This window comes from Echinops telfairi, unplaced genomic scaffold (genome assembly GCF_000313985.2).
Source record: "Echinops telfairi isolate 266 unplaced genomic scaffold, ASM31398v2 ScPeMD7_7469;HRSCAF=8507_0, whole genome shotgun sequence".
NCBI lineage: Eukaryota > Metazoa > Chordata > Mammalia > Afrosoricida > Tenrecidae > Echinops > Echinops telfairi.
In genome coordinates this window covers 35,352,045-35,363,557 of record NW_022111372.1, presented here as the reverse complement: position 1 = coordinate 35,363,557, position 11,513 = coordinate 35,352,045, and the positions used below count along the sequence as shown (strand labels likewise).

At 42.8% G+C, this 11,513-nt stretch overlaps 1 protein-coding gene across 3 annotated transcripts in view; it reads left to right on the top strand.

Annotated features, from left to right (window-relative positions):
* The window catches only part of LOC101652022 (zinc finger and BTB domain-containing protein 21), a 26,794-nt gene extending 21,025 nt beyond the window's left edge, over window positions 1-5,769 (top strand). For 2 of the 3 annotated variants that reach the window (XM_045284590.1, XM_045284591.1), the window contains exon 3: window positions 792-5,769. In XM_045284590.1, the coding sequence (XP_045140525.1) occupies window positions 805-3,990 (3,186 nt within the window). In that variant the 5' untranslated portion in view covers window positions 792-804 and the 3' untranslated portion in view covers window positions 3,991-5,769. The remainder of the gene's footprint in view (window positions 1-791) is intronic. The other variant, XM_004696916.2, reaches the window with a different exon arrangement.
* The last annotated feature ends 5,744 nt before the right edge of the window (window positions 5,770-11,513 follow it).

Here is an 11,513-nt window from a genome sequence, read left to right as displayed (position 1 = left end):
AGCCTATCTTATTTAGACAGACCTGCAGAGATAATAACATGCACAAAAACAAGACAGCAAAACCAAGCAACAAAAGAAAACAAAACAACAAAAAAGAAAAGCTTGTAGTTAGTTCAAGGACTGTTTGTTGGCCCTTAGGAGTGTTTTCCAGTCAAGTCTGATGGGGTGCAAAGACCTGGCCCCCAAGTCTATTTTTGGTATTCCTTGGGGACTTCGTTGCTATGTTCCCCTTGCTATTCTGTTGCATGCCCTAGTGTTTTGCCTCGGTGTGGTGGGATCAGATCGGGTGCAATTCCCACAATGCGTCTCCAGTATTGTCCCCTGTTGGGCTATGGGTCAGTGAGGGATGTCGTGTCTCATAGTGGGGCTGGCCATATGGTCCTCTCTGCATTGTCTGCTCTGAGCGGGAATATCGTCCTCAAGGGTTGGTGGGTCAGACTGTGTTCCACTCTCTCTTCCTCCCCCTTCATTTGCTCCCGCATGCTCTGATCAGACATGTCCCTCTCCCTGGGCTGTAGCTTCTGTGCTGTCCTCTGAAATAAATTCTTCTTGGGGGAAGGGCAGCTGTCCGCGTAGTTGGGATTGCGGTTGGCCCCTCAGCTAATACTGGTCTTCAGTGCCTAAAATTCTTCCATTTTAACAACTTTCTTTTCCCCCAGCATTGTTTAAACCTATTGTTCATCTAGAAACCCGTCCACATTTTGCTTTAGTAAATAAGGGCATGTATGTAAAGAAAGCTGGTGTTCCCTGCTTTTGACGGGTGCTAATTATACTGTGCTTTTGTCTTTCAGAGCAACCCAGACAATGGAGGGGTTACTGCATTACATAAACCCAGCACATGCCATTTCTCTCCTGAGTGCCCTCAACGAAGAGCGCCTCAAAGGACAGCTCTGTGATGTGCTTCTGATCGTGGGAGACCAGAAGTTCCGAGCCCACAAGAATGTCTTGGCAGCCAGCAGCGAATACTTCCAGAGTTTATTCAATAGTAAGGAGAACGAGGCACAGAGTGTCTTCCAGCTGGACTTTTGTGAGCCAGATGCTTTTGACAATGTCTTGAACTACATCTATTCTTCATCTCTGTTTGTTGAAAAGAGCAGCCTGGCGGCAGTGCAAGAACTCGGCTATAGTCTGGGGATTTCCTTCCTGACCAACATCGTTTCTAAAACGCCTCAAGCCCCCTTCCTGCCGTGTCCAAGTAGGAAAAGAGTTTTCCTGGAGGAGGATGAAAGCAGCTCCCAAAAGAGAAGCGTCATCGTCTGTCAGAGTAGAAATGAAGCACAAGGGAAAGCCGTGAGTCAAAAGCCCCCCGAAGTAAGCCATATTTCCCGGCCCGCGCCCAGCATCGCCAGCAAGACAAGTACCAGTAAGCCGACGGACCCGCTTCACAGTCTGTCGCTAAGTGAAAGGGGTTGGCCCAGAGATAGTTCGGGGGTGTATGCTAAGACTCTTGGGCGCTCTGGCTCTTTGGATGATCCTAGCAGAAGCAATGTGGCACAAAGAAATGCAGTCTTGCCTTCAAAGCCTCCGCCAGACCGAGAAGCTGCAGAGGATAAACCAGGTGGGAGTGGTCAGCTCCCCAAAGGAAAAGCCATCAAGCTGGCTTTGAAAAAAACACGGCCACCTGTTTTGTCCCTGTGTGGCTCATCGGAGGCTCCTTACCTCTTGAAAGAGATGAGCCCAGGAGGGGGTCGCGGCGAGGACAGAAGCTTGCTGTACTACTCCAAAATGGGGCTCGTGGTCCCATCCAGGGAGCCTGGTTCTGGCAACCAGAGCATTGACCGAAGTGGCCCTCTCGTCAAGAGTCTCCTCAGAAGGTCGCTGTCAGTGGACAGCCAGGTTCCTATGTATTCACCCTCCACAGATTTGAAGTCTTCCCAGGGGTTACCTGCCCTGGGTCGTGACGCAACGGGGAATGTGCTTTGTGCTTTAGTTCAGAAGCCCGCTTTCAAAGAGGACGGGGCGAAAGCAGCCCTGGATGGCCGGACTCCAGTCCTATCGCCACACCGCCTTAGGTCTTTCAGTGCTTCTCAGTCCACCGACAGGGAGGCCGCCTCACCCATCACGGAGGTTCGCATCAAGACGGAGCCCAGCAGCCCCCTCTCAGACCCTTCCGACATCATCAGAGTCACCGTGGGGGATGCAGCAGCGTCCTCCCTGTCAGCAGTCACAAGAGACTTTTCCCTGAAAACAGAGGATGACCCGAAGGAAATGAGCAGGCTCCCAGCCAAGAGGAGGTTCCAGGCTGACAGAAGACTGCCGTTCAAGAAGCTAAAGGTAAATGAGCACGGATCTCCTGTGTCGGAAGATAACTGTGGGGAAGGCTCGAGCCCTACTCTCCTCGAGACAGACCTTCCACATTCTGACATGAATAAAGATGCATTTGGTGAGTTGGAGGGAACGAAACCCAACAAAAAGTTTAAATGCAAACATTGCCTTAAGATCTTTAGGTCAACAGCAGGCCTTCACCGCCACGTTAACATATACCATAACCCCGAAAAGCCCTATGCTTGTGACATCTGTCACAAGAGATTTCACACAAACTTTAAAGTGTGGACACACTGTCAGACACAGCACGGCATAGTGAAGAACCCGTCCCCAGCCTCTAGTTCACATGCTGTTTTGGATGAAAAATTCCAAAGAAAACTGATTGACATAGTGAGAGAGAGGGAAATTAAAAAGGCCCTGATCTTTAAATTAAGGCGTGGCAAACCTGGTTTCCAGGGGCAGACTAGTTCCCCAGCACAGCAAGTCATGAAGAGGAACTTAAGATCAAGAGTCAAAGGAGCATACATTTGCACTCACTGTGGAAAAGCCTATCGCTTCCTCTCTCAATTTAAGCAGCACATAAAAATGCACCCGGGAGAAAAGCCCATTGGAGTACATAGAGTCAGTAAGCCAAAAGAGCATGTCCCTCTTGAAAGCCCAGTAGACAGCAAGGAGGTTTACCAGTGTCGCCTCTGTAATGCTAAGCTCTCTTCTCTTCTAGAACAAGGCAACCACGAGCGATTGTGCAGAAATGCAACTGTTTGTCCTTACTGCAGCCTTAGGTTTTTTACGCCCGAGCTCAAGCAAGAGCACGAGAGCAAGTGTGAGTACAAGAAGATGACCTGCCTGGAGTGCATGCGCACCTTCAAGTCCTCCTTCAGCATCTGGCGACACCAGGTGGAAGTCCACAACCAGAACAGCATGGCGCCCACCGAAGACTTTACCCTGCCAGTTCTTGACCACAACGGCGACATCACCAGCTCTAGCTCGGCGAGGCCCCAGGCTCAGTCAGAGCCAAATAAAGTGAACCACGTGATTCCCGCCAAAGAGGACAACAACGTCTGCAGCGACTCTTCCGAACAAATTAACTTCGATTCCGAAGACTCCACTTGCCTCCCCGAAGACCTCAGTCTTTCCAAGCAACTTAAAATCCAAGTCAAAGAGGAGCCCGTGGAAGAGGCGGAGGAGGAGGTGCCCGAGAGCAGCGTAGCCCCCAAAGAAGCAGCCACCAGCAAGGAGCCCGGCCTGTGGCCCTGTGAGAAATGTGGGAAGATGTTTACGGTGCACAAGCAGCTGGAGCGGCACCAGGAGCTCCTGTGTTCCGTGAAACCTTTCATCTGTCACGTTTGCAACAAAGCTTTCCGCACAAATTTCCGGCTCTGGAGTCATTTCCAGTCCCACATGTCTCAGGCCACAGAGGAGCCGGTGCATAAGGAATCCGAAGGGTGCCCTGCGCCCACCAACTCACCCTCCCCACCACCCCTCCCGCCACCACCCCCACTACCCAAGATCCAGCCGTTGGAACCTGACAGCCCAACTGGCCTGTCTGAAAATCCAACTCCCGCCACGGAGAAATTGTTTGCACCCCAGGAATCAGACACACTTTTTTACCACGCCCCACCTCTCTCAGCAATCACATTTAAAAGACAGTTTATGTGTAAACTGTGCCATAGGACATTCAAGACTGCATTTAGTCTCTGGAGTCATGAACAAACCCACAATTGAAAGACTGACACTTTTTACCTATTACTAGAGGGGAGGTGGTTTCCAGATTTCAGCCTGCATTATGAAATGCAACAGGAGAAGCAGCTATTTTTGGGAAAAAAGAATAGTAAAGGTCGGAAATCATGCTTGAATTTATATTTGAGGCAAATGGATAATAGTAACAGCCGTGTTCAGCGTTTAGGAAAACTTAACAATATTGTGGTTCTGGACTTTCGGTCACAGAATGATTTTTATTTCATTAATGTTGAGATTTGATTCATCTTGATTGTTTGACAGTAACACATCCCATGGTGTCAGTATAATCTTTTAATTGAGGTTTTGTTTATTTTTCTGAACTGATTTGAAATTAGTGAAATACTGTTAAAGTATCTTTTTTTTTTAAAGCTTATCCCAGACACCGAAGTTCTAGTTAATTCTTAGCCATGTTTTCCAGTCCAAAATGAATCAGGAAGAAGTGGAGTAGTTTGCAGTGTTGATTTAGCTACTAGAATATCTTAGCAATAAAAAGAATTTTAAAAAAAGATAAACCTCAACTTTAATAAGTTATCCTGACACTTACTTGATCAAAGATAGATATTTGGTATTTTGTGGTCACGTTGGACTTTTTTGTACAAAAATTGTGAGAAATTTAAATGAGCAATAGTAATACTTAGTAACACTTAGATGCTTATGAAATAGTAAAAGCCTGAAGGTCAGATTCTCAGACTCGGGAAATGAAAAGATTGCTTCCTGGAGGACCTCTGAAGTCAGTTACAGGTGCTTCAGCAGGTATAGCCGTGGTACTGACAGTGCAGCTGTCCCACAGTTTAGACACAGGGTAGCACGTGAGTGACTGTCAGGGTTTGGCTTTTCTCTGGTGTGTGCTGTTCAGGAACTGAAAATCGGTGGGCTCGGGACAAAGACACGAGGTCCTCGGTGGCACTAAATTTGGGCTTACCTTCATTGAACAAATACAGAACATATATTGACATAGGTCCCTAATTCTGAAGCCGTGCAGCACCTCTGAAATTTCTAAATCCCTGCTTCCTTAGAGACCCATCAAAGCAGAGAGAAATGCTATCCAAGTTTTCTACGTGCTTTCTGAGAACAATCTAGACGACACACTCACTTTCCTGCCTCCGTCTTCCATGGTGGTTCTCTCTCGTGATAGTCCATACGGTGGTTAAAACGCCAGTGGCAAAATCATTCTCTGCTTGTAGTCACTGCTTACTAGTTCATAGAATCAGAGGGCCTCAAAGTTCTGCAAAAATGAAATAGAAAGATAAGGGAATTTTTCCATTAACTGTTTGGAGCCGCCTGACATGTTAAAATACATCAAGAGTCTTCAGATCTGCACTAGCTACTTATTTTGCTTCGTGGGGGTTGAGCTGCTCTTTTTTTCTGTTATGTAGAAAGGAGTTACAGTGGTATGTATAAGCCTTTCAGTAGGTGTTAGCCAAAGCTCAATGGAGTGCTTCAAAAGGGAGAATTGTTTTACCTAGAGAGAGGTGGACTAGATCCATAAAAGTAGAAATGTTCTTGAAACGACCAATCCTTTGTAAGATCGAGGTATGGTTTAAAACTGCCAAATTTACTCCCTATCTTTTTTTACAATTAACCATCAAAGCAATTACTGTGACAAAGATATAATGTGTAGAGTACTTAAATTTTGCTCTAGCCACTAGAATTTGTACCTGTCTCATTGTTCACATTCCATACCAGTGGTAGGCAAAACATTTCTTTTTATTGAAACAGTCAATTTTTGTGAAATCCTCATTGATTTTTTTCACATTTTAGAAGTCGTATGAATTTTTTACTTTTTATTCTTTCATTTGAAAAACGCTAAATAAATAAACCAAAAACACCACACCAAATAGTTGAGTGATTATACTCTATTTTGTCCCTCCTTAAATTTGATAAGAGTAGAAAAGTCGCAGTTACTGCTTGTGGCCATTGTTCTGTTTTCTTGAAGAAATCTATGCATTTTAAAGACAAGCCTAGGCTAAAGCAGACGATTTTCGATGGAACACCGGCACAGATTATTGTTAGTCGGCTCATTCTCAGTGTGACGGCTGTTTCTGACTGTCAGCATCCCGGTAGGCTTTCCTTCTTCATGCAGGCAGTCTCTGCAGTGCCAGGACACCGGACTGTCATGACGTTGTAAACTCAGTATCCCAGGACTTGAAACTTTATGCTACATTTTTGAAAACTGTTAATAATATTAGCAAAAAGTATTTTTGATCTAAATAATAGGCTCAACATATCTGTTAGGTTTAAATTTTTTCCAGTGTTTTGTCAGTTCACATTTTTGTCTAGACAAGGAACATAATCCAAATAAGGTTTTGAACCAAAAACGTTTATAATGCAGTTCTCGTTTTCTATTACTTTTTATACTATACCTTAAGAGCACTAGGCAGAAAGATTTTATTTTGGTGGTCAAAAATTATGCTTCCGCTCATGTAACTATTTTCAATGTTAAGAAGTAAAATAATGAAAGATGTTAATTGCTTTATTTAGCACACTGTTTTATAAAGAATGTTTATCTCAGCTAATTATTTGGTGTGAAACAGGTTGGCCTTTCATTGTTGCAACTCCTTAAATTAGCTAGTAAAGATATTCTTGTAAATGATTTTTCTGGTTGTAATTAATTTTGAAACTAGACAGTTCTCATTCCTCCTTGTAAGTATTCGGAATGCCTTTTTTTATGCAGTTGTGGAAAGAATGTAAAATGTTTTAATATATTCTTTGTTAATCTGAGAACTTGTTATTGAATCACTTTCTTTACTTGGGGTGAGGAGCTAGTAACAATATATGTATTGTTATATATGTATTATTTTTATCAAAGTAAGCAATGGAGATAACAAAATATTGTACATTTTTAATAGTTATATTTCAAGATTACTAGAGTGTTCATCTTTAAACTACTTGGAGTTCATATGCATTATAGTTTTATCAAAATATATGACTAACAATTCAACGGTGATGTTATTTGCACTTGTGAGGAAATGAATGTACTTCCTGGTTTTGTTTTGGAATGCATTGTTATTGCCTGCTCTTCTTCAATGCAACGCCCCAGCAGTTCATTAGGAGTAATGGGATCCACACAGAGCAGCCCACTGGTGCTATGAGAGCAGCAGCTCCTGTAAGACGATGGCCCTTCAGTGGCGTCACTAGGAACTGGTCATTTCATGCAGTAGACTTCCTCCCTATCAAACCTATGGGGTCCTCTGTAATGCTTATTAGCATTAGGAAAATGTGTGATAGACTCATAAACCATTTAAATATAATATTTCTTAGATTATATGCATACTAACAAGTGTTTTTACAAAATCTTTCTACATTGAATTACAACATCCCAAAAACTGAGCGGGGGCCTTTTTTCTATTTCTCTTTTAATTACTTTATTTGCAAAACATAAATAAAAGGCTATCGTCATAGGCGTTCAAATAGTACTTAGCACGATGGTGCAGCAGAAACACTGTAAGATGTCACAAAATGAGAGCCTGTAGGGACCCACAACCAGAGCAACAGCACATGCTTGTGTGTGCCGACGAACCCACAGCCTGCTCTCTCAGTAACCACAGCTCCGAAGAAGATTCAAAAAGTCACCATAGACTTTCTGGCCTTGTCCGTGTTTTGATTTATGTAAGCTGGACTTAAAATGTACTTCTTGGTACAGCTAATTAAAGGGATACTTTTTCTGAAAAATAATTTCTTCTGGAACTTAACAGGAATTATATAGACAACCATTTCGGTGTCACCTGGTGTGGTCTGCACCCGCCCTCCACCCCCACTCCCACTCCACCCCTCTAGTGATGCCACTGGAGAAAATGTGTTCTCCAGAGGAGGCAGGAGGTGGCTCCCTCTGCTGGTGGGCTGGAAGGTGGGGGTGAGGGAGAGACATTGAAGAATGAATGGGTCTCAAGTTGGCCTTTGTTTCTCTCAAACTGTGTGTGTGTGTGTGTGTGTGTGTGTGTGTGTGTGTGTGTGTGTGTGTGTGTGTGTGTGTGTAACCTGAAATTTTAAGATAAAATTTGAATTTTAATATTGCAAAAGTAATTAGATGTCATTTGTACAGGTTTATAAATTGCAATTCACCAATTTTGGAATATTACAGGTCTATTTCTGATGCCTCGGCAATGTTTTTTGCAATAATTGAAAAGCATTATTGGTTTAAATAATGCTAATAACCATTAATAAGTGTTCTTCAACACTAGCTACTAACCTTTTGAAAATTTTTTACCTGGATCTTTGTTTTAAAAGTTCAATGTTTGCCTAATTTTTAACGTTCTTGCTCAGTGCTTTTGAGTTTCCTTGGGATGATGGCGTTTTCACGTGATGGCAAAAAACAAAACCAATCAGTGTTGAGATTTGGGAGAAGAGTAAGATGAGTTAATGCTAAGTTAAAAAAAAAAAGTTTAAAACAGTTAAAGGCAACCTTGTGGGAGGCCAAATATTCTACTGTGAATCTTGACTAATTGAATTCCTTGCTCTTTCATTGATTAGTGCTCTCCAGGTTTCTGAGAACGTTGCCCTTGGTTAACGTTAATTTTCAAGAGGTGGTGATTTCTTGTTGACATTAATCCAAAATGAATTCAGAACTTTAATTGAGTAAACCCTTCCTGTTCAAGCGAATGAGTGGCTTTATAGTTGCGTATGTATATTTTATAGTCGTATGCCTGAGGGTAAACCATTGTTCAGTTTTATCTAGGAATAAACTTTTGGGACTAAAAACTCAGTAAAGTAGGACTTCTTTCTAATGTTAATCCCTTGCTTATTTGTATCACATCTCTCTTGTCAGGTTACTTTGCATAAATCTTGACTAAGAATGATTGGGGTCAATAAATTTGTACTGTATTTTGTTTTGAGTCACACTCTTGATTGTGTGTGTTGGAATTTGATCGTGCTTAATAACCTCAATGTATGAAGGTGAAGAAAAGCCCTTCTGTTTGGGTAGTGTGAATAACCACGTAAGAGTTGTGGGTGACAGCTAATGAACCCCCATAGTTATTGGTTGCTTCTAGAATTGACTTTGTATTACAACTTCAGTTACTTGGGACACCACAAACACATGATCTTTAAAACCAGGTAAACAGCAATCTTTATCCACTGACTTTCCTTGCTGTTCAAATGTGTAGCTTTAAAAATGAGTGGGAATAAATGCATAAAAATATTTGGTAAGCCTTTCACAGTAGTATTTTTAGCATAACAGTTGACAGGCTAAGTTCATGATGTATGAGCTTCACATAGCACTTTTCCCCACCCTTCTGTTCTCTAATAACAGGATATATTCACTTTTTCATGGCTTTCCCTTTAAAGTTAGGAATTGAGCTGTAGGATTTTCAAACACCATCAAGTTGGCTGGAAAATAAACCAAATTGCTGGAGTTGATTCTACCTCTTAGTGACCCTATAGCACAGGGTGGAAGTGCCCAAGGCTGACTACAGATCTCGGTTTCCTCCGGCAGAGAAGCTGGTGATTTTGAACTGCTCACTTCATGGTCAGCAGTCCAACTCATAACCACTGTGCCACCAGGGCTCCTGACTGGAAAACAGGGAAAGGGAATTGAGAGGAGAGGAGGGCAGCGGACAAAGGGAGATTGCTGTTTGATTGATCCCTTCCCAGTCATTGGCCTTGGGTTTGCACTTAACACCTTCCCTGCTTTGTCTTGGCCAGAATCCTAACCTGTCTGTCTTGGGAGCCTCTGGTTGAAAGTTCCCAGAATACAATATGCTAGGAACAAATGGTATAATCTTTCTCTCCTGCTTTAGCCCTGCTGCTCAATTTGCTATCAACTGTTGATTTTAAAACCACATTTTCCCTTTGAGGCTTGAGTTGTGTGCCTCTTGCCCCCAGAGACAGTGACTACTGGTGGTGGCAAAGCCGTTACCTATAGCATTTAGCACTTCCGTGGCCAGAAGTTAAATCTTGGCACTGTTCCTGGGAATTGGGATCCATGGACATTGCCTGGCAGGTGTGCAGATCACAGTCGAGTCACAAGAAGAATCCATGAGTTGGCATTGGAAACACAAGATTCAAACATGGTAAAGCCCTGCTATAAATGTGAATTTGGCCCTGGGCCCCTACCTCCACAGTAAGGCCCCTCAGAGTGAGTTCATTTCCAAGCCTGAAGGGTAATTTAGGGCCATAATCTCAGGAGTTGCACCAGTCTGTTCAACCAGTACGCCTGGCCCCTTTATAATGTTGAGTTTTGTGTCTCACTTTTTGCCCACTCAGCCAAAGGGGTTTCAATGCCTTGGTGACATTCTTTCACTGCACTGAAGATTCACTCTATCGTCTACTTTCCATTGTGGCCCGTGAGCAGTCATAGTGAGTCTAACTGATTGCCCCTTATAGATTTTCACTTTTTGCCTCTTTTCAAATTGTTGCTTCAGCTTAGTGTTCTGCCATTTTACTATCATATGCTTAGGGATGAGTTTCTCCATGTATGTCAGAATTCTACAAAACATTGCCTAGTTTTATTGAGGTACAACTTACATACAATAAGCTATGCATAATGGAAGGGTAAAATATGCAATGATATGTGTGTACTCCTGAATCCATCACCATATTCAAGATAATGAGCATCGGCCCTAAAGATTCCTCATGGACATCAATGGCATCATTTCCCATTTGTCCATCCCTTCTTCCGAGCCAGCTAGTGATCTGCTTCCTAGCACTATGTTAGGGTTCTCTAGAGAAACAACCAGGACACTAATAATTATATATATTTATAGAGAGATCTATAACATAAGATATAAATCTATAGAGCAGTACAAATAGCTCAGTGCAACTCACTTCTGTGAGACAGCTAATATACTGGCAGTCCTTCAAGTCTTGAGGGCCGCCGGGTAGTCCTTTGTAGAGCAATTCAGGCTATCCGGCCACAGGCAGCAAACAGCTAGGCAGGTCACCAACAATCAGCCAGATGACGGTCCGACTGTCCCCAGCTCAAGAGATGTATATTCCAGTAGTGTGGCGAAGCAGGTCTTGAAGGAACCTCAAATTACAGCAACAGTCCATGGGTTAGGTGTCCCACAGATGTGTAGCTTGCAGATTGAGGCACAGAACAAGAAAGCAGCCGCACACTGGTCCGATGATCAAAGAGCAAGAGACAACAAAGGTGAGGCTCACCTAGCCATTTATCTCTCCGCCCTTCAATTAATCCCACATGTGTTCATTGGCCATGTTTGGCACAATAAACCTACCAGTAACAAGGTTTGGTTAAATGTGCTCTCATTTTGTGTACATTGCATCTTAAAATACCCTGCTTTTCTTGGCTTTTTGAAAGCATAGTTATTTCAATAGTTATCCATGTTGTATATATCGATAGTTCATTTATTTTATTGCTGTGGTATTTCATCATCTGGTTATACCACAATTTGTTTATTCATCTACCTGTTGGCTGTTTCCTGTTTTAACTACAAATCTAGCTGCAATGAAGATAGCTCCATGTATAGCCCTTACGTGGCCATGTGCTTTCATTTCATGTTAGTAAATAGTGTGTCAGCTGTGCTTCACATATTTTATTATATCATCATTTT